Source organism: Leptonotus elevatus, chromosome 13, assembly GCF_054856555.1.
Source record: "Leptonotus elevatus isolate MCC_2025b chromosome 13, RoL_Lele_1.0, whole genome shotgun sequence".
NCBI lineage: Eukaryota > Metazoa > Chordata > Actinopteri > Syngnathiformes > Syngnathidae > Leptonotus > Leptonotus elevatus.
Window position 1 is genome coordinate 7,115,439 of NC_141251.1, and position 27,009 is coordinate 7,142,447.

The window sequence follows — 27,009 nt, forward strand, 5'->3', positions numbered from 1 at the left end:
CATCACAATGTTCTACCTCTGTCAATTACAGCAATAATAATAGTAATAAAAAAAATTCTGGCTATATGGTGATTTGTGCACATATGTCACCCTATTATATGTAATTTGTGGACAGTTCTTGCACAGACAGTTAAGATAAATACAATTGTTGGCGCTATTAATTACACGAGAAGAGTGTTTCACAAGCGTGTCGCTATGATTTTTTTTTTCTAGAGCTGTCATGGTGCTTGTGCAAAGTCCCGTAATGGTTCTTGGTGGAACAGAATAGTCAACAAATTATGGCAGCCGTTTTTTTGACCAGTGTCGGTCTTGTCAAATAAGTTCCAGGCTAGGGACGTGGGTGCTTGCTAAAATGCTAACAAGTTGACTGTGAAGGACGACACGTCATGACACGCTTCCCGCGGCACCTACGAAATACAAGTCCCTACACATTCCAGCTGTCAAGACATTTCTGTTGTGACGAGGTGCGACAACAACAGTGCCTGTAACTGTGCGCAAATTACATTTTTTTTGGGACTCGGAGCGCACGACTGCGCAACATACTGTAAGCTTACTTTGAGCCTTGAAATAAATCAATCAATTGTAATGCAACGTATCTCCCGTAAAATTATGATAACGGCGTTTCAAATATGGGGAAAATAATTCGATTAGTCCGTTTATGAAAAAAGAAGTATTGCATTGAAGTGTGGGGGTGTGGCAAAACCTACACCGAAACCGTCCTTCTTCTACAGAAACGTGCTATTCCTGTCGTTTTCGGATGTGGATACAGAGACCACACTAATCCAACTTTTGCACCTACATGAATTGATCAAAAACTCTTTTTAATTAAGTTTTGACTACACAATTGATTAAAAAAAAAAAAAGAACAATGCATTGAATTGATAAACCTACACCTGTTATTTTATTGAAAAAATGTAATGGTTCAGATTGAACAAGAAAATCAGGTTAAAACAATTTGAAAGTCCAAATTGCTCAAAAGTTTGTGAACCTCCTGAGCAGCACTGTATATATATATATATATATATATATATATATATATATATATATATATATATATATATATATATATATATATATATATATATATATATACCTCATTCAAAACCTTTTTATTTTCATGACTATCTACTTTGTAGATTCTCACTGAAGGCATCAAAACTATGACAATTAACAAACACATGTGGCGTTATATACTTAACAAAAAAAAAATTGACAATAATAAAATAAATACATAAATAATTTCTCTCTTACTTACTTTTTTTTTTGCACATTCTTGGCATTCTCTTGATGAGCTTCAAAAGAAGGTAGTTAAAAGGTAGTTTACCTGAAAGGGTTTTCCAACTGTCTTTAAGGCAGAGGTAGGTATGCAAAAAAGTAACTAGCACAAAGGATGGCTATTTTCAAGAATCTATCATATAAAACATGATTTCAGTTATTTCACCTTTTTTTTGTTAAGTACATAACTCCACATCAGTTCATACATAGTTTTGATTCCTTCGGTGAGATTCTACAAAGTAACCAGTCATGACAATAAAGCAAATACATTGAATAAGAAAGTATACATATAATTTCTGAATGATAGTTTTTATACTCATTTTATTTATTTTATTTTGGTAGTTTGTCCTCCGAGCAGTACAGAGAATGGTTGGATGACCATACCCGTCTAACACATTGTTCTACCACTGATATTTTGACTGATGTTGGTTCAGTTTGCTGTCTATATTCAAAATGGATTAATGGACTAGCCCCTCTAAATTGTGGGCCAGTCTCTTGGAATAAAATGGAGGAAGATGAGTGCATCGGGCCCAAAAGACACCGACCTACCAGGCATCTGCCTAGTACGCCAGATGGCCAGTCCAGCCCTGATGTTGACTCAAGCCACCTTACTTCATGGTTAGAACTTCTTGCTAAATTAACAATTGTTTAATTAATCGCATACTATAAAGACTGTACATATTTTACACAATTTTATGTTTCGTATGTTATTATTGTAACTGAGACACACACACACACACACACACACACATTGGCTACATTCCTACGAGGAGCTGGAAACAAGGGCGCCGCGCAATAGTGTTGGATCGCGGCCTGCGACGGCTATTCCTCTCCTTTCTATTCACCATCTTTTTGACACAGTAAATAAAACTATGGAGGCTTGAGCTCACGGAGGCGAGTTTGGACTTCGTCATCGACCTCTGTGATTTCAACGCGGATACGGGAGCCTTGGAGCGAAGGAGGACGCCTTTCCGTGGGATTCATCCGATTTTACATCGGAGATTTGGCTGGACAGTCTGCAACGACAGGAAGATGAAGCGGGTAGCTGTTGTTACCAGGCACAATGGCCTCGTAGCTCCGTTGGGTAACAACAACTCTGGAGCTTCACGCATCATCTCCCTACCCCAAAGGAGAGCTGTTAATATTTCCGCCTCTGCCGACAAATGTAGGAGCGAAAGGAACGAGTGCTTATTAAACAGGAGCCCCGCCATCAAATTGGAGCTGGTTTGCAAGTGGACAGGCCGAATTTCCCCGAGACAGAGGTTTGAGAGGACGGATCCGTTTGTCTGCAACCAAAGTTTTAGCTCCATGCACGACCTGGTGGACCACGTCACAGCGGAGCACGTCGCAACGGGGCTCGACGCCCTGAGTCATGTCTGCATGTGGAACGAATGTGCACGCGAGGGGAAAGCGTTTAAAGCCAAATATAAACTTATCAACCATATCCGCGTGCACACCGGGGAGAAGCCCTTTTTGTGTGCGTTCCCCAGCTGCGGCAAGATGTTTGCACGATCCGAGAACCTCAAGATCCACACTCGCACGCACACTGGTAAGGATGAACGATTCTTATTTATTAACGTGGTAGTTGTGAAATGAGTGCCCTAATGATAGCCAGCGACAGTAAGGAAATACGTTCCCAATGTGTCCAAGTACACCTGACTGCATCCCACAGATCTGGGTTGGCCTAAATGTGGGTGAGCTAAACCTTTGACTTAACTTTTTTTTTTTTTTTTTACCCTCCCCTCTTTTCTTCTTCTACCATTTACTGTTTGGCGGAAGTGGTCGAAACGCCCATGTTGACGTCCATTCTGGGTGAAAAGAGGTTTGCTTGAGTCACGGGAGCACGTCCAGTGTATTCAGGGGGCCCTGAAAATGGGAGGAGTTGACGTTTGGGTTCAAAGGTTGAGGTCAAAAGATGCCCTCCACATAGAAACTAAATGAAGCAATTTCTGGAGGAATTTGCGTGTGAGTGTCGAAATGATGAATGAAAGAATATGGAAACGTAGAATCATACTGAATGAGATGTATTGTTGAAAGATTTGGAATGATGTCAAATGGTAATTGAATGATTTGGAATGATAATAAGTACGGGTGGGGACAATATGGGTAATGATTCTATACTGTGTCAATTGATATGCGGCCCATGATAACGCTAATATCACACGATATCTACGATATTCGATATATTGTCCCAACAAATCTCAACTTTATATCACGGTAATCAGTATGTGAGTAACAGTGGAAACTTGCCGACTGTTCTTCTTCACCAATAGTGTCGAGATACCCGTTCTTTGCCGCTGCTTCCGCCTACTTTACTGCCATCTGGGGGATTAGCGCCCCCACAAACAGGACAGGACAATTAAGTAATGATGGCAACAGCAACAGATCACAAAAATCATGGTTCGGATCGGATCATGGATTTGAGTCAGTCTTTCTCGGATCCCAGAAAAAAGAAAAGATAAACAGTCTTCATTTATTTTGTAAAACACTTTTGCCCATTATTTTTTGGGTGTTTCCTGAAAAATCAGAAAAAAATGACTTAGGCCAGCGGTGTCAAAACTAGATACCCAAGGGCCAGAGTCCTGCAGGTTTTGGATGTTTCTGTTCTCCAACACACCTGAAGCTCATCAGCATAAGCTTGATAACCATCCTGTTCATTGGAACAGGCGCATCGAGAGCTGGGAAACATCCAAAACCTGCAGGACTTCGGCCCTCGAGGACCGAGTTTGGACACCACTGACTTAGGCGATTATTTTAAGAAGGCGTCGATACGGCAATAAGGCAAGTTACATTCTTATTTTATACACGGTCCTTGTATAAAATAAGGTATTCATGGCTTAACCCTCCTATCATCCTTGGGGTCAATTTCGTTATGTGTGCGGAGGTTGGTGGTGAGGTAAAGCGGACCAAAGTGCAAGGCAGCAAAGCTATAGCAGGCAGGGATAAAGTCCAAGGTGAATACTTCCAATAGACGGAAACAGGGACGAGAACACGGAACTGGCAGGTGAACAGAAAAACAACAAAGTCTATAATCAAAAGGATGAGCTAAGCAAGAAACGAGGCAAGGGGGCTCTTACAAGATGTGACGACGACACAAACTGCACTGATGTGGACTGGCGGGAAACAAGGGACTAATGCCGCATTCGAGGATGCTCGGAAGTCGGATATACCCGAGTTGTTTTTCCACAGTTCCGACCTGAAAGCGTTCGAGGCGAAAGTAAACAATCAAAATGGCGGACCTCCAGCAAACTTTACCTTCTCGCAATTTTGCTTCATTTATTGTTTTGATCTTATTTCATAAGCATTCCAGTACAGTAGTTCGCCGCATTATTTCATGCAGGGAGATACTGTCACGTATGTTGTGTTACGTGGAGTTATGTTGACTATTTATGAATCAAGAGCGCTATCTAGTTTTAAACTCAAGTACATTGTGTTTTATCATTCACGGTCTGTGTTTCTAAAGTGGAAAATAAAGTCAGAATTCTGACTTTAAAGTGACAACTGTCACTTTAAAGTGTGAATTCTGACTTTTGTCTCAGAATTCTTTCTTTAAAGTCAGAATTCTGACTCTAATCTCTGAATTCTGACTTTATCAGTGCTAGTATTCTCACTCTAAAGTGAGAATTCTGAGATTAAAGTGAGAATTCTGAGAATAAAGAGAATTATCATTTTAAAGTCGAGAATTCTGTGATCTTGTGACTTTAAAGTCAGAATTCTGAGAGTAAAGTCAGAACTCTGACTTTATTAGCGCTATTATTCTCACTTTAAAGTGAGAATTCTGAGATTAAAGTGAGAACTCTGAGAATAAAGTGAGAACTCTGAGAATAAAGAGAGAATTCTCATTTTAAAGTGAGAATTCTGTTATCTTGTAACTTTAAAGTGAGAATTCAGGGAATAAAGTCAGAATTCTCATTTTAATCACAGAATTCTGACTTTAAAGTGAGAATTGTAACTTTAAAGTGAGAATTCTGACTTAATTAGTGCTATTATTCTCACTTTAAAATCAGAATTCTGAGATTGTCAGAATTTTGAGAATAAAGTGAGAATCCTCACTTTGAAGTCAGAATCCTGCCCCCCCCACACCCCCCGCCCCTCTTCACTGGCCCTAATCCTCTTCCGCATCAGTGTCATCTGCTGTACTATGGGTTCATTGAACATCTGCATGATTGTGTGTGTTTTGTCTGTGTTGCAGGTGAGAAACCGTTCCAGTGCGAGTTTTGCGAGCGACGCTTTGCCAACAGCAGTGACCGTAAGAAGCATTCGCAAGTCCACAGTTCTTCAAAACCGTACGACTGCAAGGCTCTGGGCTGCACCAAGTCCTATACACATCCGAGCTCTTTACGCAAGCATATGAAAGTTCACATCAAATCATCGCCTACCTCAGAACCCTTTGACCTATACGACTCCACTCATCAACACCAACGACCTCAGCCTCTCCTCGAACCACTTGACCTTAAAATTAACCACCTGTCACCATCATTCAGCAATAAAAACACAAGTTTTGACTTTGACTACGCTCCATCCGGCACATTAAACCACAAGCTACAGGCAAGTTCATCTCCACTGGCAATGCCTTTGGACCTATCGCTTTCGGGACTAAAGACTGACCTGGCCCAGCAGCAGAAACAGACTCGCAGGTGTCCAGGAAGAAGCCAGCTGTCAGTCAATCCAGCCATACCCGAGTTGCCTAACATTAAGGAGTGGTATGTCTGCACCAGGACTACGACACCAAACTTTCCTCTTCTTCACCCAGATAACATCAAATTGGAACCAAGTGACGAGGAAGATTATGTCACGTAATACGGTGGGACGGACGCATGGTTTAGGAAGTTAAAAATGGACCAAGTATTGTCAAAACCCGGACAGAGGATTTGTACAGCTTTTTTTTTTCTTCCAAGGAAGCTGTGATACCTTTTTTTTGTTGTTGTTAAAAAAGAATTCCTCAAGACACTACAAGCTAGCCTTTGAAAAATAACAAGACTGTTGTTATGAATTACATTGCTATGCATATCCATATTGTATGATAGAAATGGTCTGAGTTGCCCTGTGGCTTTTTTTTTTTGGTATAATTATTTGTCAGAGGCCTTTTTTCTGTATTATTGTGAATATTTTAATGGATTCATTGTGTCTCAGAATGTATTATGGATGATTACAAATGCCTAGACTGTAGAGTTTGGCCCAAAAGTGTTTGGAGAGTGACTTTTTTCCCCGCTTTACTTTTATACAACACCACAATTGATTTGACTGAAAACAATCAAGATGTAATTAAATGAAGATATAATTTATGAAAAAAGAAAAAAAAATGCCTAGAAATTTATAATCATTGGATTAACTTTACGCCGCCTCCTACGAGGGAATCTGCGTTTTCATCGATGCCGCAAGCAAACGAGCCCTCACTGGAAACGTCAGTAAAATACTGGGATTATGACACGCGTCCAAAAACACAAACACACATCACACGTTGCCGTCATCGTCATTGGGCTCGTACGTGGCTTCATTTCAGAAAACTTCGACCAATCGTAAACAAACCGATCACATTGCTATTTTAAGAGCTTGATGCGGGCCTAAGTTAGAGATGTGCGGTGGTGATTAGTCATAGTTAACACGTTAAAGGAATACTTTTCAACAGCAAAAAAATTCTAATTTTGTGCAGAATGAATTGACTAATTCCATTACAATCAATAAATCAGATCAAACTTTATTTATATAGCACCTTTCATAATCATAAACCCTGCGAGGAAGGCACCCAGGAGGAGCTCATCCACACTGAGAGGGGTGTCATCCCAGAGACCCCAGGCCCAGATTGACCCTGGCTCGCCCCACACCTACCTTATAAATATAATAATATAATTAAAATACTATTTTTTGACTGAAGATGACATAACCTGTGCTGAGGAAGTAGGTAACGACCAATCAGAGCTCAGTTCGCCATACGATGTAAACGAACACAAAATGAATGTAGTTACCCTTTTATCATATTGTACATCTCATAATAAAATACACTGCAACATTCATACATTATCAATAAATGAAAACAAAATGAGAAATGTTTTTCAAAAAGAAGTTTATTTGCAAAAGCCAGGTTCGACAGAACAATTCCACTCAACGTCAAGTTCGCTGCAATAGAGTTCATTCACAGTATTTTACTTTGTGCAGGTAAAGAGTCCAGTTCATTAAGGAATCTCAGACACTTTGCCATGAGGACTTTGATACCTTCGGTGACCAGGACATTCGGGGGGAGGATTCCTGTCGACTCCACAGAAACTGTATGAAAATGAAAACATTCAATAAATATGAACACTCAACAATTTGTTTAACTTCCGAAACTTTATTTCCTTTAGGAAATAATATTAATGCAATTCATCCGTTCCTAAGCTCCAAAAAACAGAACATTTCTATTTTAATTTATTTCTAATTTAATTAAATGTATTTATGTAAAATAGAAAATAAATAGAGAATAAAATTCTCTATTTATTATTCTGAGTTAGCCGTGAAGAGAGCAGAGCCCCGTGGGATGCTCCTGCAACTGCAGGGCAGGAACTGTGCCTTATCACAAGATAGCAGCTGAAACACTTTGCGAATGAACTGTTAAACTTTGACTGTTGAAACCTTCAGCGCCGAAGAAAGACACGTCTATATTATCTGCATGACTACACATCCTTGAAGGTTGCTGCTGTGTGTGCCCCCTCCCCTTTAGAGCAGCAACATCTGTGTAAACTTGAGAAAATCCTATTTAAAAAGAGAGGACTCTGCGGATTGTGCTCAGAACGGGCAGGAGATTGCAATCTGTGCACATCTCTGTCCGCTCTCCTCGCGAGCAAAAATAATCTTAATCTCATTTTTCGTCCTTGTCTGTTGTTTATTAAATGTTCTCGGTTAACTCGTTCACTGCCATTGACGGTTATAGACGTCAAAGATTCATTTTTACTGGGCTGGCGGTGAATGAGTTAACTGAACTTGACACAATTATTCGATTTTTTTAAACCCAGAAAAAAAAAATTGTGGGTGCCAAACTGCGAAAATACATCAATTGTAGCTTTGGGTTTTAAAATTCCCATCATATGGCACAGATGTCAAAAATGGCACGTTTGTCATATATCTGGTTATATTCATATAACTCCAGCATTTGAGTTGCCCATCCCTGGTTTATATGAAAGCCTTTGACACGGAAGCCTGAGCATGTTCATTCAAAACTCAAGTCATAAACTGCATGTTTTTAAGAGGCACTTCAGTTGCAACTTTCAAATGAGTGTCTACATTGCTAAAGGGAGTTCAACTCACCGGGACTAATACACGGCAGCATCAGTTTACAACATTCAATACACATGACATGCAATAAATCAATCGTCTTACAGATGAAATGGTCTCGCACTCGTCCAAATTTCACCACATTCTTTAGGTCATCGTGGCGGAGAAATTCTCTACTGCATGTATCCAGGCGACTGTTTATTACTTTAGCAACCTTGCTCCCTGAGGAAAAACAAATATTACATTTAGAACTTTTAGACTACGTTCTAAACTAAATAAATACATTATGATGGGGTCGGCAACTAAGTTTGGCCCCGGGCCAAATTCTTTTTTCTTTTTTTTTCAATCACGGACCAAAATTACATTTGGATTTTTTTCTTATTATTAGCAGGTTAGGCCAGCTGCAATTAAATATCAAGTCAGACGCCACAACGGTTGCTTCCGAGGGATCATTTCCAGAGGTGGGCGGTCCGTCAGTCCGTCACTGAAGGACCCCCCGTTTTGCTGACGAATGACGCAAAACTTAAAAATAAAATAAAATGGCGGACGAGGCAATGATCCATCGAGAGTAATCGTCATTCACCACAGACGGACGGATTTGCTGATGAGTGTTTTGTTACCTTTGTTATGGAAAATAATTATTTAGCACGTATTAACATAAATTCGTACTGTATTGTGGACACCAGTATTTTCTTTAACAAAAGGACTTTTCACTTCTTGTAGATGAAGCAATACCAAAGTGACCTTGACTGATAAGCCTGCTGGGAACAGACTGCTTGCTTTCCTGTCTAGCTGACCCTCCCTTTCTCCTCCCAAAACCTAAAGAATCTTCCCCTCTCTCACAGACCACTATTTTGTAGACTGCCCTGTTAAAGAGTTTTGTATATTTGAAGCTTCAAATAAAAAGAAACCCAAAAGACAAATTGTTTTCCAGACCGTTTCATTCATCTCGCCTAACTGCTGAAAATCCCGCAAGTCACTTAATGGATCGATACTGCGGATTAGAACAACATTTTCGGTATTTCACGTGTTCCTTTTACTTATGAGTGAATGTGCTGTTCATGCTAATTGGCAGACTATGTAGCACAAACATAAAATGACTAAATTGTTGGAACAAACATGTATATATATCTCCGTTTTTAAGGTTAAGACAATCTTACCATTAACATCTTCCAATTCTATAACTCCTTGTGAAAAGCAGCGCTTCAGGCGTTCTGCCTTCTCTCCCTGCACTGTATCAAGGAGGGTGATCTCGGGCAGGAGGCGGTAACTCGCTGTGGCCACAGGAGAGAATTTAGCATGATCCTTCCCTGTTCGGAGAAGAAAAACACTTCAGTAGCGCCATATGGTGTCGAAAGCGCAATATAAGATCGTAAGGTCTATTTAGCATTGCCATAATGCACTGATGGACGAGCCTGAATGAACCCACTAATTCCATGTCATATTATTACAAGCAGTATTGAGAAACTGGAGTTTAGCTTCGGGCTAAGAAATACATTAATTTGATTAATTGGTCATTTTAAAAATCGAATTTTTGAAAATGAGCTAAATCTTGAAATAAATTTTGCGTAAATTCTTAATTCTTGTTGGGGTTTTTTTGTTTGCGTTTTCTGGGGGGATATTAACTCATTCACCGCCATTGACGGCTATAGACGTCAAAAATTCATTTGAAATATTTCTATTAGTTGAACATTTTTTTCCACTTTTGTCAACAACAACAACAAAGATTACAAATGATTTATGCGTGAAGCACAACTAGCAATCAATTTACTGTTCGCTTAATAGTACTCACCAATTCCTTTGACACAATGCATGACAATGTCAAGTTCCTGTCCTGGACGGAGCAGCGCTATAAGGATGTCGTCGTGTACTGGTCCAATGCTGGAGTCAGCAAACACATCTGCCTGGTTACCAATTGGAACCCACTTAATGTCTCTGGAATAGACTACAAAAACGACAAGTGCCAATTACCAATAAGGACAACCTGGCAAAAAGCCTTGCGAAACGTCAGTTTTAAATTTAGTATCGGTTTTTGTTCAGTTTCATTTGAGTGAACAAAAGAATTGTTTGTTAGATTTACAGTACTTTGGCACCGTAAGCTTGTAATGTATGATGACTGCTTACAGTATCATGATTCACTGCCGTGTAAACTCTTCTTTGGTGTTAAGTCTTACCTTTGTTGTTTAAATAGAGTTCCTGCGGATCAGAAGAATCTTTGCTTGCTTTAGCGTTCCTGTGGCATTTAATCTTCAGGGATAGCTTAATTGTGTCAATTTCCGAAACGTCCTCCTCTGTCGACTCCTTATCTAAAATAAAAACATAAGCAAATATGACTTACACATTTCTTGCATAAAATTTCCCAGTGTTGACAATACAGCGAACCAGCGGCAGTCGCTGTTCGGGCCCTAATTATAGATTTAAAAGGTGGACGAGGGCTTACCAGTACTTCTGTACTCAAACAGAAAGGGGTCAGCTTTGATGGGGACGAGGCCTAATCTCTGCGCCAGCACTTCATCTTGGATGATAGATGTGTTGTTATAAATAAAAACCTTTTCAATAGCCATGGTGGGCACCTAGGAGCACAATTAAACGTTCCCATAAAAGTAATTCATGACAACGGATTCCTTTTTCCCCCCCAGCGTGTCCCATTTGGGGTTGCTAAAAATCAAAGTCTACCTTCGGCATCTTTCTCTCTAACAGCAACTGCCTATAGAGTATCTCTCTATTGAATATCTATATTTCTTAATCAGATTTCATATGGCATCATGTCACTGCATATGGATAGAAAACAAACCTCCGCTAGTAAGATCCTTCTGAAGGCATTGGCAATAGCTGCGTCGATCCCCACCATGTCAAACACCATCAAGTTCTCAGTGAGCTCTTCAATATCAATTCTGAAGCTCTGCAAAACATGTCAGCGTGTAATTACTGCAATACAGTACATTCATGAATATTTGTATATTGTATATTGTAAAGCGCTTTTACACCTTGTACTCAAGCGTTTTAAATGGGACCTGATTTTGCTTTTTGATCATTAATATGCATTTTCCCAGCCTGACATGCTTTCCTTGCCTATAGCTGTTTGTGTTAACACAGCACCCTCAAATGGGCTGTTTTAGTAGATCCATCATCTATATCTATAATAAATTACATTTCAACCAACTAGCCACTTAGCAATCAGGAAGCATAAATTAAAACAAACAGATATAATATACCTTTTGGAATTTCTGCATATTCCAAGTGTCATCATAGCCAGGGTAGTTTCCAGGGAAATCAGTTGTGTGAACCTAAATTCACCAGAGTATCAGTAAACACAGAATTATTATGAACATGTTCATAGATGTGTTTGGTAAGTTAAAACAAACAACTTTAGCGTTGTCGGAAATCTTTGGTTTCTCCATCACTAGTTGTCGCGCTAATAATGGCAAAATAGTGCTAGGTGGCAAAAATATTCACTTCGTTAGCAGAGGCATTCACGAACACTACTATAAACTAGCAATCTTTGTACTCCAGAACTATGATCGTTCATCCGACATTAACTAAGATTGTTTTTTGTTAACGCGGATCGCAGGATATTATGGAAAAACGTAAATATAACTCACATTTCTCACGCTAAAGTCTCCCAAAATAACCCGATTACGAACTTCCTCCACGTTCCTAGTGATGTCCGCCATTATTTTTTCTTCTTCGTCTTTTTTCTTGTTCTTCTTCTTGTAAATAGGAGGAGCAATGAGGAGGAACCATAAAGCCACGGGTCGGCCATCTTACTCCTCCCATCTCGCGAACAGACTACTTTATAAACTGTATGTATACTTACAGATTAGACAATTCACAAATGTAAATGGTAAAACAGAAAGCCATCCATTGTTTTGTTGAATTGCAGTCACACTTTGCTTCTCTGTCAATCTTGAAGGACTTGAATACGGACTATCAAATGCTTTGTGAAGAGGTATTTTCCAAATTTCCTCCTGTAAACATCATTAAGCTTAAACATATAATTTTTTGCATGTATTTAAGGCAAGTTGTAAAACGTCTGAAGTCCTCTTGTTTATGATTCACACATTCATAACATCATAAATCATACTGTTTCTGCTAATTACTGTCTCAAATGTTCTCAAAATTTGGGTAGTGTAAATGTATAGGATTGCATGCTGAGAAACGTTTCTTGGGAGTGCTAATATGGCAGCATCCGCAGCTTCTCAGTCCTACTAAAGTCTCCTCTAACCTCATGATCCACAAGTGATAGACGGTGAACTAATGTTATCAGGCTTCATGCAAAGCTTGCTAATTAACCACTGGTCTAAACGTGCGTGAAAGCTCATGACATTTTGAATAAGCATCAGGTCAGGCACAAAACAAAAAATACATATGTATTTATTTTTCCATTTTCAATAACATCTTAAATCCCATGTGCCAGTACCCCGACGTGCAAGTACCTCATTAGTGGCCCAGGCTGCAAGGCCCCTTTTATAGCTGCTCGCAGCTCGAGTTGAGTTTTAAACATTTGACAGACGAGATTCTTTCTGTAGCTTTGGAGTCATGAATTAAGGACCAAATGAATAATGAATCATTTTCAAGCTACCATGAAAACATTAACACAAAGATAAATCGAATACAGATAAAAGTATAAACAGTCTGTCCTTATATTTAAATAACACGGTCTCATTTCTTGCTACACAAACGTTTCGATTTTCGTAAAAGGTCCGAGCTCTTTCTGGTGCGTTTTAACGACGGCTCTCCCTCATAAGCCAGCTCTCTGGCTGGAGAGGAGACTTCGGCCCTGACGCTTGCCAACCCCATGGCCGTGAGACTGGAAGCAGTGGAGGGCACAGCAGCAGCATTGTTGGACGTGGAGGGGACGGACGTGGTCGCGGATCCTCCCATAGCGCTACTGTCCATTAGTTCACGGAGTTTGTGCTCCAGTTCGGCAAGTCGGGCATTCTGTTCACCAATGACCTGTGTCTGTTCAAGCAGCTTCTGCTCTTGGTCCTGCAGCTGCTTCTGCTGCTCTAACTGCTTGACACGAATTTCTTGCATTTCTCTCCGCAAAACTGTCACAGATGCGCCGTTGACCTTCACCTGCTGCTGCACCTTGGTCATCTCAGAACGTGATGGGGCATTCTTAGCCAGCAAGGACATGGTGGCTAGAGAACTTGACGGACCTGCCACTGAAAGAAACAAAATGCATTAATTATCACGCCGTTGTGAAAGGGGAAATCAACCGAGAAATATTCTTTACAATAATATGCCTAAACACGGCATTGTGATTAACTCATTCATTGACGGCTATTAACGTCAAAAATTCATTTGAACTATTTCTATTAGTTTAACATTTTTTTCCACTTTTGTTAAGAGTATGAAAACCTAGAATTTTTTTTGTTGTACATTTAGAACAGATATAAAATGTATTATTAATCGTGAGTTAACTATTGAAGTCATGCGATTAATTACAATTAAAAATTTTAATCGCCTGACGCGATTAAAGAAAAGAAAAGATTATTAAAAATTAGGAGCGTCAGGCGATTAAATCTTTTAATCGTAATTAATTGCATGACTTCATGAGTTAACTCATGAATACATACACATTTTATATCTGTTCTAAATGTACAATAAAAAAATCTAGGTTTTCATACTCTTGTTAACCAAAATGAAAAAAAAAAAAAGTTAAGTTAAATAGAACTAGTTTAATTGAAGATTTGACGTCTATAACCGTCAATGGCAGTAAATTAGTTAATATTGCGTTTGTGGAACATGACTTCAGCAGCAAAATCCATCAGTTTTAATCGATCTACTTTTTCCAAAGTATTTTTCTCATTAAATGTATTATTAGCGGGCGCTTACGCCCACACGGAAGTAGATAGTTGGCAAATTTTCACACTGACGCGAGTGTTGCATGCAAAGCCAGCACACCAGTAGCCGTGTTAAATGTAGCGTTTCCATTCTATTTATGCAGTGGCGGCGACCCGCCAATCCGAAATCGTAGCCACCGCTTCTTCAGATTTCCAATTAAAGCAGTTGGAGGCTGGAGAGCCTCTTCTCAATCAACACAACGCCATCCCGAAATCATATCAACTAATTTTTCCACTTGCTGTCGATTGATGATGACATCACCTGTGCGTGAGTAGAAGGTAATGGCCAATCATGGCTCAGTTTGCTGACCAAACCCAGAAAACGGGTGAACCGCCGAAATTCGGCCCAAAAACTTTTTTTACGCTCTCTATTACGCGGAAACTCAGCGATCGCGGGTGGGCGTGGAATGTAACAGCTGAAAAGTGAGGGAACGCTGTATACATAAATGAATTTATGAAAAAGGGAGAGACTACCAGGAGAAGAACCAATGAGGCGCCCAGATAAGTCGGCTCCAGGCAGCTTCTTCTTCAGAATGGGAACAATCTTTTCATCAAAATACTCCATTGCCATGGAGGAGATGTCCCTCAATTCTTGCAGCACCTCATGAGCTCGCTGCGGAGCTCGAGTCGAGTTCACATATCGAAGAACACGGTAGATCTCATCTATGACCTGACAAGAATAGACAAAGACAATACTGCATGATGACTTAAAGACAGGAACCTAGTAATGAACATTAATAGCAATAAGATATGGCAAATATTAAGACTTAAAATAGAGAATGCAATTTCTGGAGAAATTGCGTGTGAAGGCTGATGATCTCAATGACAAATCGTAGCATGATATCCAGTGGTATGGAATGCCATGGATGACATGGAATAATATTAAATGACCTTGAAATGAGCTGAATATGTTGAAGTTGTAATGGTTTGAATCAGTCTAGAAATGTACAAGAAGTTGAAGGAGGGGAAAACAGCGGAATAATTAAAGGTATAGTGCGACGAATAGGTTTTGGCCTGTCCGCAACCTTTCGGGGCGGAGACTCAACGTTTTTCCTCCAACCAAGTCGTGGAGGCAAGCGACTACCAGTGGCAGAAAATTAGGCAAATATCGCTGTGCCAACCCTAGCTCCTGATTGGTGGACCGGTTTCACGCTTGTTCCTGGTTGGCTGCCGTCCTCAGCGTGAGTTTTAAATGTTGTGTTCACAAACAGCAACAGAAATCAGTGAGACAATATCTTAAAAAAAAGAAGAAAAAAAGGTAGCAAGGCAGCAAAGACGCAAGGACTTGTAGTAATAGTTGTAGTACTTGAAGTAGTAGTAGTACTTTTAGTAGTACTTGTAGAAGTAGTACTTGTATCACTTGTAGCAGTACTTGCATCACTTTTAGTTTACAAATATGACTTTTAGAGTCATTGAGTTTGCATCACAAACCTTTCCAGGGATGAAGCAGCAGAGGTTGGAGTCAACATATTTCATGAACGTCATGTTAAGAAGAGAAAGGCGCGTCTCCACAGCAGCGAGTATGTCAGCATGACGAGCCAGTGAGTGGTTTCTCCGTTCAGACTCCCGTCTAGGGGGAATAAAAGTAGTCCAAATGGTTGTTTGTACAATAAATAGCACAAGATGTGGCTGAGACTCTAGAGCGCCTCGATTCAATTTGCATGCGGTCAGCAGAGAGATGCCAGAGAGACAAAACAATCTAATTAAATTGATTGATTGGACACAAATGATTGGCGACACAAAATCTTTTTTTAACCAACTTCTTGAGCAGGGTTAGGGCTTTATCCCAGGTTAAACTTATCCTATACCTGACGCATTTGTTTTTATGTTCACGATGGAGAAAAAGCTTACCATGGCTTAATGTTAGCAAAAACTAGGGACAAGTCGACAGCCTGGTTTACACGACATGATTTTAGAACTGTCGGCTCTTTACGCGACCTTATACTTAAGCTTGAGGGGACGGTGACGTCTTCTGACAAGTGGCACTCACCTGGGAAGTTGAGCTTTGACTTGCCTCTGACACATGCTGTGATACCGCTCCACCTTAAGGAAGCCCTGATTAAGAACACGTTGGCAGATCATATCCATTCGCTTACAAACCTGGAGAGTATAAACAATGTAAGGTCATGTTATTCTTACAGGGAGCATATTCTCCCCTGTGCTTAACTCATTCACTGCCATAAATTGATGATTTTTTTTTAAATTAAAATTTAGGGGTGACAGGCGATTTAAAAAATTGTAATCGCATGACTTAACATGATTAATCACAAATTTTATGTCTGTTCGAAATGTACAATAAAAACATTCTAGGTTTTCATACTCTTGTTAACATAAGTGGAAAAAAATGTGGAACTCATAAAAATAGTTTAAATGTCCAATTTTTGACATTTATAGCCGTCAATGGCAGTGAATGAATAAAAAAAAATATTATTAAAAATTGGGGGCGTCAGGCGATTATAATTTTTTAATTGTAATTAATCGCATTAGCATAAAGAGCATATTCTCCCGTGTGCTTAAAGGGGTATACTCAATCACAAATCACTTTTTTTTGCCGATATTAAACTTTATTAACGGGTATCTGCTAATGCTGTGTGGCCCCATCTTCAGGTTAAATCATTTGCTCCCAAAAACATATAAATAAGTTCTATTTTAAATATTACCAGTGTCCCAAAGATGTATTTACATGTTTTTTTATGCTAGAGCATACAGAAGGCTTTGATGCAGCCTCAGAACTGAAGAGAATGCTTGAAGCAATGGTATTTATTACAAAAGGTGGCAGCAGAGTATAAGAGATCAACCAGGGCCATGTTGCAACCAGCTATTTTCCCTACTGTTTTAAATTGATTTGTGAATAATGATGAAACTTAGCTATATTCTAATGCTAATTGCTGCAAAACGGAAACAGATAGAAATATACTTTTTGACTGATCTTTCTTTTGTTAGGTTCCATGTTTTTATAGCAATAGAACAGAATATTCTGTGGGCCTTGCAAAATCAGTCAAAACCCAGTGAAACAGCCGGGAGCAAAGGGGGTTGCTTCAGTGAAAATGCCTGGGAGTGATTGAGTTAAACATTGGGATAAACACAATTTGGCTGTTTGTCCTCTCATTGGACGAGCAGAGGCTACCGAGATCACTTCTTGAATCCGACGTAGTCGGTCTGCCACCGTGGTGTATATAAGCACAACGGTCGTCCAAGCAAGGCCCACTTTGAAGGCCGTTTTCAAATATTAGTGAGGGGTTGAGTTACACTTAAAGTCAGAAGCACGCCAACGCACATTTTAATTTGGCTGGGCAGATTATCCGATTGACTCAAGTGTGTCACTTACACACCTTACTGTGGGTGGCGTGACCTTGAAATGAGGGCACAGACTTCTTTGTCTTTTATGCTCCGAAGGTTGTACATTAAAGTCTAGTGTCCCTCAAAGGTGAAACTGGCCACTGAAAACCTTTCATAAAATAAATGCAAATATTTACACCGGGAGGGCGTACCTACCAATATGGTTGGCCGCACGGGATGGTGGGATATGTTACTATTTTAAGCACAACAAAGAAAACATCTATTAATACTGCATTAACATGATCTGAAGAAGGCAGTTTAAATAACACTGGCAGTCACATTTGCATTTCTATATGACCATTTTAAATGAGCTAATCTGCTAGCAATATACTTTTGGATGTCTGTCATACTTTCCACGTGGAAACTCAACATGCGTCTGTATCACACTTAAGGCAGTGGATATTTTTGCTGTGACCGGCAACTCTCCTGTTATTTTGCCACGAACGGCTCTGATTGGTCGCCGGACCGAGTATTTAAATTTTCAGTTAACTTTATAAGAGATGCTACTAATCCTGAAAACCTTCTGAACCTTTGTTTTTGTTTGACATTAAATCAAAGAAATGTGAAAGTTAAAGACTTCAATTGTTTCAATTTTTTTTTTTGGGGGGGGGGGGATATTTACTGTAGAAAACTATAGAGAGCTATGGTATTTACTTGCTTAAATTTCCAATTAACTCTAAAACATACTAATAATCTTGGAAGCTCTCTGAATGTATTGTCAATTGTCTAAGATAAAAAAAAATACTTCTACATTTTGAAAAGTCTGAACAATTGTTCAATAAACATGCTTTACGATATTACAACAAAGTCAAGATTGGCAATTGTATTAAATTGACACCAATATTATAACCCCCCTGCCCCTTTTTTTTTTATTACTGAAAATGAATATCATCTTCAAATATCGGTTTTCGGCCTCCTTGGCTGCTAATAATCTGCATTGCTATCGGCCCTGAAAAAAAACTATTGGTCTATACCTTGTTATTGTTGTGCTTGTCTCTATAAAAACACAAAGGAAAAAACAAAAAGCCGTTTCAAATTATTAACTGCAAAAAGCATTTAAGGCTTATGCTCAAATCTATACAACTAGGTTCTAGTAGTAGTAAGACCGGCAACTCTTCTTGCTAGCGCTATTTTGACGAGAATTGGTCGATCGTCGGAACAAGTAGTCCCTGCCTCAGTTCACCCCTTCTGTGTACTGTATTTTGTTTTTCCACGATAGATAGGCTGCTATCGGCATTACCATCTTAATGATGTTATCGTTTTAACTCTAACTATAATTCCCACGTTGTTGTCGGCATTACCAGCCTAACCTTAACCTTAAAATATAATATACATTTGTTTGTTTTTTAAGTACAAAGCGGGATTAGAAACCATGAACGCGCAAATTCGGGGCGAACGCCTTAAACCATTATGCCACGAGTTAGTACACATTCACCAGTGAAGAAATTGTACGTGCAATTCTCGCGCGATTCACGGCCAAATAGCGCTTGATAGAGACCTGCCGGTCACGGCAAAATGTCCACTTCGTTTGTTGTTCTTACCGAGCGCAGCACACTGATTTCATCGTAAGACAAAAAATTGAGGATTGCCTCGATGGCCACAATAGGTAGTCCTAGAAGAGGGTTTTCCTGATGGGTCTGGTCCACTGAAGGAATTGGTTGTTTGAGTGCCGCAACGTCCAAAGGCAAAGAACCAACACGGCCATCTATTCGCTCCACGTTTGTAGCCATTTTAATCTCCGCTTGAGTGGGCGGAAATGACGTTTGGAAATTATACGTCTTCGTCTTCTTCTTCTGCTGCAATCGAGGATGGTCGGAAGTCGGACTTTTTTTTTTTAACTGTTTATTTGCAGTAAGACATACAAACTTGGCAACAATCAATTTTCAATACAAATCAACAATAACTTCCAAGGGAACAGAAGTTCACAAAAAAAAAAATTCAAAAACCAAACATAGAATGTTTACATACATAAAAAGAAAAAGAAAATAAAGAAAATAATAACAATTAAATGACATTACAGAAATGAAATCAGGACGTATTCAACTCAACACAAAAGGGAATTTCTTCAAAATATTATATATCATTTGTACTTTAGGATGGACAGACAGACAGACAGACAGACAGACAGAAAAATAATCATTCGTTTTCTTTAAGATCTCTTTGCAAAAATACATTGTAAATAATTGTATATTGATTTGTGTTTCATTTTTTAGTAGTGACTTTTAAAAGTATTGCTGATTGGATGTTAATAGTACCAGCTGACTGTGTGCCCAGCCTACATGGAACATGTGACTTACCCATATAAAAGCAGTTCTATGACAATCCATTTCAGCTTGCCCTGAAGAAGGCCGAAACGCGTAGGCATTTTTTTTTTAATCAACTGGCCATGCTTGAATAAAGGCCTTGTGGTCCTTTAAGATAGATCGATTCAGAAGGATTTGCAAATCATATTTATTTACATTTCACACAATATTCCAACTTCATTGGAATTGGAGTTTGTATGGAGTACAAGATGTACAGGTTGAAGAGGGTCACATTTTCTGATGTAAAATATATTTGAAAAACCTGATAGCTGCATAATTGGACCCTATTAAGCCTGAACCATGAAATATATGAGAGACAATTCTGATTCTTTGTAAGTAGAGTATTTATTGGTCCTTTTGAACAAACAAATTTTTTTGGGGAAAATCAACATCTACATAGATTTGTGTCATATTTGACACATCCAGCTACAATGATTTAAATTCATACATCTATAACTCTCAAAATACATCAGGGGTTTAAGAGAGAGGGGGGGGGGTGTTATTCTCATGAAATAGAGGGCTCAAAATGTCTTGTATTTAATATGATACGTTTGGCTTTATAGTTTAATGAATACAGAAAGAATGCAATCATACTCAGTACTGAACCAGAGAGAATACGCTGTGTGGTTTCAATCTGTCAATACCTTTCAGTTCAGTCAGCTCAATAACGACCATGCAGCCTTGAATTTCTGCATGTTGTTTCTTCATTAGTTCACAAGCTGCAAAGAGAGTACCTAGAACCAAGACAAAACGTCTTAAACAGAAGGCACAAAATAACATCTGTCGATTAACATCCAGTGGAGGACTTATTAGGCCAAGGATTAAAGCAAAAAAACTTTTTAATTGACTGCGGTCAATTAGCACAAATTTTGCAGGGCAGTAGGGCGCGCACTGATTCTTTTTTAGTATACGGCCACTCTAGGAGGGTAATTGGGAATGCGAACAATTTAAAATATTTCATACTTAAAAACATCAATTTGATTAATTTTGAGGCATAAAAATCAAGCAGACTCTAAAGACAGTATCAATGTATATTAAAATATCTATCTATACATATTATGCTATATAAGCAGGGTTGGGAGGCTTACTTTTAAATTGTATTCTTCTGATACAGTTTTTAGTTACTTGTTAAAAAAAAAATGTAGTTAGTAACGTAATCCAGCCTTCATCTCTCACAAAGACGCAAGGACGTGCGCGCGCACCGTAATTATGACCTAATTACGCTACGACGACGCATTACATCGGGCGCAAAACGAACTTTCCTCCCAGTCGCAAGTTTTGACGTTTTTATTGTTATCATGGTGTTTCAATGGTATGATATGTAAGGAATGTGGAACTCTTGACTCACGTTAGCATGTAGCGGGTTAGCAACTAGCTCCTCCGTAGCAGGACGCCGCAGCACGCTGACAGTTCTAACTTTTCCCTTTTCATCAGTGAGTAAATTCCAAACAGTGAATAGCGATTACCACTTCCTCTTTCCCCTCCGGCATTCAAATTGGCCGCGTAGTGTGTGGAGGACTCGACCGTCGATATGTCCCGTCCGCAATGCCGCCTAAGATTCTTTATCAACAGACAGATCCGCCAACTTCTCCTAATACGGCCTGTTGCTTGTCCACTGAGATTTTTTTCCAAATTAATTTATTATTTATTTATTTATTTCAATGACCTGTTGCTTTGTGTATTGTCTTCTCATTCTAAAGGGCCCCAATGCCTACCTTTGCCTGGGGCCCCAAATTTCTTAAATCCGCCCCTGTTCCCACGCACAATGGGGTTCCCTGCCGCAAAACAGAGCATGTGCACGAGGGAAGCAGCACTCTTTTTACCATTGACACCCCCCCCCCTCCCTTTGTATGAAAAATACTATGACAAATGAATTATGGGGATCAGACTAGATATTTTTCCAGTTGGCACTTCTTCATTTCAGATTTAAACAGCGAGTATGATTTAATATTCTGAAGATTCGATGTTAGTTCAGATTTGCTTGTTAGATCGGGTCGTTGACGAAATAGCTCCCACACCAAATAAAACATCTCACCTCCAGTTGCGAGAAGGTCATCAAGAAGCACTACTTTCTGCCCAGGTGTCACTGCATCCACTTGGATCTCTGCTTCTGCCTAGAACAGTACAGCAAATGGCATACCTTTAAGTGGTTTTGTGAAGACATTATGCAGAACCGTGACACTTTTTTTTAAACATATAGCTGTTTAAGTAGTGTCATTTGATCCAGATAGCAACACAATCCTTGTGTGTGTAGATTTGTTAAAAAAAAAAAATTTAAGATGGGAGATTGATTTTGCCCAAATATGACCCAATCTGCCAATTTCTGGGGGATTGACCTGGAAGGACTTGGCTATGTCACATCATTGATTCAAGTATTGATTGGCCTAGCATAGGTTAGCATTGGAATACTTGGCTCATGACTGTGTAATTATTCTAAAATGCTTTATTGTTTTTTGTGTGTGTGTGTATTTTCCTGTACAATTTTACCACACATTAACGCATTACTACAGAAGACTAATATAACAGCATACTTCGAAAAACAAATACACAAAAAAATGAAGAATACAACAAAATCAGGAAACATTACAAAATGCAAACACACAAAACGACGTCAGCGCAACAACAGCAACATAAATTGTATTTTAAAACGGTCCCAAAGATCAAAACCCTGGATGCCCATGATAGTCTGAATCCGGACCTAAACATTTATTAAGGAAAAAAACGGTCTCATAAATATTAGATAACTCGCCTCTAAAGCCTTTGCTAGTCAGAATTCTGACTTTAAAGTGAGAATTTGAATGTTTTGACTTATTTTTGTAAAGTGTCTGATTATTCTGAAAAGTGCTATGCAAATAAAAATGTATTATTGTCTGTGTGTTTGTGTGGATGGGAGGAAGGGGATACAAGTTCAGTTGTGGTCCCCCAAATTTTTTCCTTCATGGACCGGTGGTATTTTATGGACAGGCAATAATCTGTTACATTTCTAACTTAATGATGTGGCCAGCGGTACCGGGCCGTAGACCGGTGGTTACAGACCACTGTGGTGGGGGGCCTGTGCCCCCAATAGAGCTTTATGGCTAGAACGCCCTGCTAATAAACTTCATTCAACAGCGTTAAATGCAACTTCTGGTATGTACGTGTGCGTGGGTGCGTGTTTGTACCTGCCCATATTCCAAATCGTATGCCACAGACACGGTGGCTCCTGGAAGTTTTCCTTTCTTCCTGACCATGACAAAACCAACTCCCAGCCGCTGGGCAAGAAGCGGCCCAAACAGGAAACCGCGAGCATCTAAACCTGCCAGTCAAATTCAAACACACACACACAAAGTAACACATGAAGCTAATATTTTTGTACTGTAAAAAAAAATAATAATTCTGATGACAGTTCAGGAATACTTTGTAAATGTCCCCATTGTGACTAATAAAGCTTATCTTACTGAATGATCTATACTCCCTAAAATCGTTGAAGAAGTTTTGCGGCTTAGTAGAATTATTTCACTCTTGCTTGATGTACGACTTGTTGATTAACAGATCGTCACGCGCCACACATTTTCAAACGGACAGGTATTGGCTTTCTGTTCAGAGGCGTCCTTTAAAAAGACACCGCTTGGAAAACAGCATATCATCGCTGTTATGTGAAAAACACTTTTGTCCATTTTTTTCCTTCATTTTTTTTTGATTTTTACGTTTTTGGGATGTCTGCGTTCAGTTTGATCCCCAAAACAAACATGTAAAAAATGACAAATTGACATAAGTTGATTTTCACATAACAGTGATGATATGTTTCTACATAACCTGCAAATGTCTGCATTAGATTAATGGTACGCTACTTTTTGTGCGTTAATATCACTTTTTTTTCTTTCTCTCCTATTTATATCTATCTTGCTTTTCAGCAAAAATTGCACAGATTGGGCATCGTCATTGTTTATTGTGTTTTGTTTTTATATGGTGGCATTTTTAAGTTTAAGCTTTTAATGTCATTGTATTGCTGTACAACAATGAAATAAATTCTAATTCAGATAACATTTCAAGTTAACCATTGTTTAAACAAGTATTTTGAATGGTAAACCGCCTATTATTCCTTGACTAATTTTATACCCATAATACAGTAGTACAAAATATGTATTTCAAAACATACAAAAAATGCAAACAAAAACCAGCATTTGTGTGACAGTTGGATTAAGTGTGGGTCGATTGGTCACTCTGCAGACAGATTTGCATAGTCATAAAGGTTAGGAATTAAAATGTCACTTAACTGCTCACTGCATTAAGTCACTTAACTACAAATCTTGGCCTAAAAAAGGGGACTGCAAGGTGTGAGTAGTAAATGCTCCCACCATTTACCTTTGGTTGCTTGGTGTATGTTTCACTAATGTTATATTAAATTGTAAATATAGTTCAGTTATAGTTGTTGTAAAACATTATTACGCTTATTGTATATACTGTATATTTATGACTTTGGCGAAGACCGGCAGGTGCCTCTTGCCTCACTGGCGTGAATAAGGAAATGGGCGTGTGCCACAGAGTTGCTTGCGGCGTCGCTGTTAGCCGATCAGATGACAGTGACGCCACGGCCCTGCTTGGCGCCAGACGACCGAAAGGTGGTTCCATTGTAACTCCTCGAACCCCAAAAAGTCAAATGGAAACCCGGGGGGCCGACCAAGGCCGACTCGGCGTGGAACTATAAAAATCTGATAATTTACATTTGACGGTGATTTTGTTTGAGAGGTGATGTTTCTTACCCACAATCAGATCGACCTCCCAGTTTTTGTTTTTCACATGCTCTTCAAACAGGTCAATAACTGCTGTTAAGGCAGTTGGATCCTTCAGGATAGGACATATATCTCTGCGGGAGACAAATTGCACATTATGCACATGGGCATTTACTTATGAGAATCAGAATCATCTTTATTGGCCAACTATGTAAAAAGTTAAACACACAAGGAATTTGCCTCCGGTATAGTTTGATGCAGGGAGATAGCGGCATACTGTCACGTACGTTGTGTTACGTGAAGTTATGTCGAATATTTATGAATGAAGAAAGCTATCTAGTTTTATACTCGAGTAAATTGTGTTTTACCATTCACGGTCAGTGTTTCCAAAGGGGTCGCCATTGTAGAGTGACGTCACATTGTAGTCCGTCGGTGAAGTCGGGGTCCTTTTTTACCCCGACTTCGAAATTTCCGAAAGGGTATGAAGGTCATATATTTTGAAACAATTTGAGATTGACAAAATTAAAAACATAAGATAGAATTACCGGTATATATAATTTCCAGTACCTCCCAAAGCAAAAGAGGCCCAACTCAAAATTGTAAACGAAATGTACCCGACAAAGGAGTTTTTAAGACTAATGTTTGACTTTGATTTAAATAATTGTGTGTCCTGTGTTGTGAATGTAGAAAACCTGAACCAGGTTTCCTTTCATTGCAATGCAGTACATTCCTTCTGGACTAATTTAAGGAGTTGGTTACAATTAAAAAAAAATATTGATTTCCTCCTGACAGAAGAGTCTATTTTTATCTTTGGTGTGTTTCAAGAAGATAAGAAATTAGAATTTGTTTTGAATGTTTTGTTGCTTTTAGGGAATTGTTTTATTCTTAAGTGCAGATTATTTAAAAACAAAACTCTGTCTACTCTACTGGAAAAAATGACTTTCTATTTTCTAAATCTTTGAAATTGGTCATGGATAGAAAAGCCCTTCATTTAGTTTGTTTATTGGAAATATTTGATTTGTTATAGAAAGTCCTCTTGCAAATATAATTTATGTTGGCTTTTTATTTGTATTTGTTTTTTTCCCTTCTATTTTCTATGTTCAATTGTAATGTAAAAATGTTTATGCTCAATCTATCTCAAGTAATTTGTCATTTGATGATTGAGTGCCTTGTTTGTTTGTGTATAATTGTTCAATAAAAAAAAAAATCCGAATTCAAGGGGGCGTTCCCGTACACACTTCCTGGTTTGAAGTCGGGAAAGTCCGACTTCCGACCATCCTCGAATGCAGTTGCCCAGCTTCTCCGCATATACTTCATGTCTTTATGTCATACAATTAAACACATAACATACTTTTTTTTGTGTAGCGCAATGGAAACCATTCGGTCACCACTACAAGGCACAAAACGTGTTAGGGAGTATTTTGTTAAAACGAAGTATTACCTGAATAAGATGCCCTTCTTAGGAAAGTCTGGAACGGCATGGATACTTCGACGAAGCAGTTGCATTTTGGATTCTGAGCGTCCTTCCATTGATTTAATAACACGATACTAAAAGTGCCCTTACGAGTGCGCCGTGTATTGCCTGAACTGCATTCGGAGCGAAATTTGCACCGGAAGTGTACGGCAAAACCACTTGGACAAACTCCGCGCCACCGTCACGTATGCATCAGGAACACTCACTGGGGCGAGTAGTCCGATGGCCCTGTGGATAGATCACGGCGTTTCATAATCCAGTAAAGTATGGAAGACCAAATCTACAAAAATAAATCAATGAAAGTTAAACTAAAACGAATAAATAAATGAAATAAGTAAATAAATAAAAAAAAAAAATCAATATAAAAGTTGTAATATATCATTCAAGAATTGGAAGACCTTTCAAAATTGTTACCAAACATGACTGTTTTGGTGGTGACCAAACAGTTAAATTTTTGACCAAAAACTCTTAATTAAGTTTGGACTACACTATTAAAAAAAGAACAATGCATTGAATTGATAAACCTACACCTGTTATTCCATTAAAAATGTAAATGGTTCAGATTGAACAAAATCAGGTTGAAACAAAGTACAAATTGCTTAAGAGGTTCACAAACTTTTGAGTAGCACTGTATATATAGTTTTTATTTTTAATTACATTTATTTTTTTAGTATTTAATTTTTGATTTATATTTTTTATATCCGTTATTATTTCCACTTTTATTCATTTATTGATTTTTAATCTTGGCAGTTTTGGTCCTCCATATGAAAGGTGGAAAAGCACTAGGTAAATAAAGTACTATTTGCCGT

At 38.8% G+C, this 27,009-nt stretch overlaps 4 protein-coding genes across 4 annotated transcripts; 1 reads left to right on the forward strand and 3 right to left on the reverse strand.

Moving 5' to 3' along the window:
* Window positions 1-1,829: 1,829 nt before the first annotated feature.
* zic2b (zic family member 2 (odd-paired homolog, Drosophila) b) lies at window positions 1,830-9,423 on the forward strand. The gene is made up of 2 exons (XM_086093620.1): window positions 1,830-2,824; window positions 5,468-9,423. The coding sequence occupies exons 1-2, from the start codon at window positions 2,308-2,310 to the stop codon at window positions 6,073-6,075; spliced, it is 1,125 nt and encodes a 374-aa protein (XP_085949746.1). The 5' UTR covers window positions 1,830-2,307; the 3' UTR covers window positions 6,076-9,423.
* polr1c (RNA polymerase I and III subunit C) lies at window positions 7,323-12,217 on the reverse strand. Its single transcript, XM_086093621.1, has 9 exons — window positions 12,126-12,217; window positions 11,739-11,810; window positions 11,318-11,425; window positions 10,964-11,096; window positions 10,698-10,829; window positions 10,316-10,468; window positions 9,684-9,833; window positions 8,629-8,745; window positions 7,323-7,539 (listed from the first exon to the last, which is right to left on the reverse strand). The coding sequence occupies exons 1-9, from the start codon at window positions 12,195-12,197 to the stop codon at window positions 7,409-7,411; spliced, it is 1,068 nt and encodes a 355-aa protein (XP_085949747.1). The 5' UTR covers window positions 12,198-12,217; the 3' UTR covers window positions 7,323-7,408.
* A 664-nt stretch (window positions 12,218-12,881) lies between these two features.
* fbxo28 (F-box protein 28) lies at window positions 12,882-19,454 on the reverse strand. The gene is made up of 5 exons (XM_086093871.1): window positions 19,253-19,454; window positions 16,363-16,472; window positions 15,804-15,942; window positions 14,847-15,042; window positions 12,882-13,691 (listed from the first exon to the last, which is right to left on the reverse strand). The coding sequence occupies exons 1-5, from the start codon at window positions 19,439-19,441 to the stop codon at window positions 13,186-13,188; spliced, it is 1,140 nt and encodes a 379-aa protein (XP_085949997.1). The 5' UTR covers window positions 19,442-19,454; the 3' UTR covers window positions 12,882-13,185.
* An 886-nt stretch (window positions 19,455-20,340) lies between these two features.
* aprt (adenine phosphoribosyltransferase) lies at window positions 20,341-26,355 on the reverse strand. The gene is made up of 5 exons (XM_086093110.1): window positions 26,168-26,355; window positions 24,757-24,860; window positions 23,176-23,309; window positions 22,050-22,128; window positions 20,341-20,748 (listed from the first exon to the last, which is right to left on the reverse strand). The coding sequence occupies exons 1-5, from the start codon at window positions 26,254-26,256 to the stop codon at window positions 20,609-20,611; spliced, it is 546 nt and encodes a 181-aa protein (XP_085949236.1). The 5' UTR covers window positions 26,257-26,355; the 3' UTR covers window positions 20,341-20,608.
* Window positions 26,356-27,009: the final 654 nt, after the last annotated feature.

Excerpts from the sequence above, each read along its gene's own strand:
- zic2b (XM_086093620.1), top strand. The coding sequence starts at position 2,308 with ATGAAGCGGGTAGCTGTTGTTACCAGGCACAATGGCCTCGTAGCTCCG. Across the intron at positions 2,825-5,467 it reads CCACACTCGCACGCACACTG|GTGAGAAACCGTTCCAGTGC; the intron begins GTAAGGATGAAC and ends TCTGTGTTGCAG.
- polr1c (XM_086093621.1), bottom strand. The coding sequence starts at position 12,197 with ATGGCGGACATCACTAGGAACGTGGAGGAAGTTCGTAATCGGGTTATT. Across the intron at positions 9,834-10,315 it reads GCATTGTGTCAAAGGAATTG|GGAAGGATCATGCTAAATTC; the intron begins GTGAGTACTATT and ends TTCTCCGAACAG. Across the intron at positions 7,540-8,628 it reads AGTGCGAGACCATTTCATCT|TTTCTGTGGAGTCGACAGGA; the intron begins GTAAGACGATTG and ends ATTTTCATACAG.
- fbxo28 (XM_086093871.1), bottom strand. The coding sequence starts at position 19,441 with ATGGCTACAAACGTGGAGCGAATAGATGGCCGTGTTGGTTCTTTGCCT. Across the intron at positions 16,473-19,252 it reads AAATCAGTGTGCTGCGCTCG|GTTTGTAAGCGAATGGATAT; the intron begins GTAAGAACAACA and ends TATACTCTCCAG. Across the intron at positions 13,692-14,846 it reads CCTCATTGGTTCTTCTCCTG|TGGCAGGTCCGTCAAGTTCT; the intron begins GTAGTCTCTCCC and ends TGTTTCTTTCAG.
- aprt (XM_086093110.1), bottom strand. The coding sequence starts at position 26,256 with ATGGAAGGACGCTCAGAATCCAAAATGCAACTGCTTCGTCGAAGTATC. Across the intron at positions 24,861-26,167 it reads AAGAAGGGCATCTTATTCAG|AGATATATGTCCTATCCTGA; the intron begins GTAATACTTCGT and ends TGTCTCCCGCAG. Across the intron at positions 22,129-23,175 it reads ACGATTTGGAATATGGGCAG|GCAGAAGCAGAGATCCAAGT; the intron begins GTACAAACACGC and ends GTACTGTTCTAG.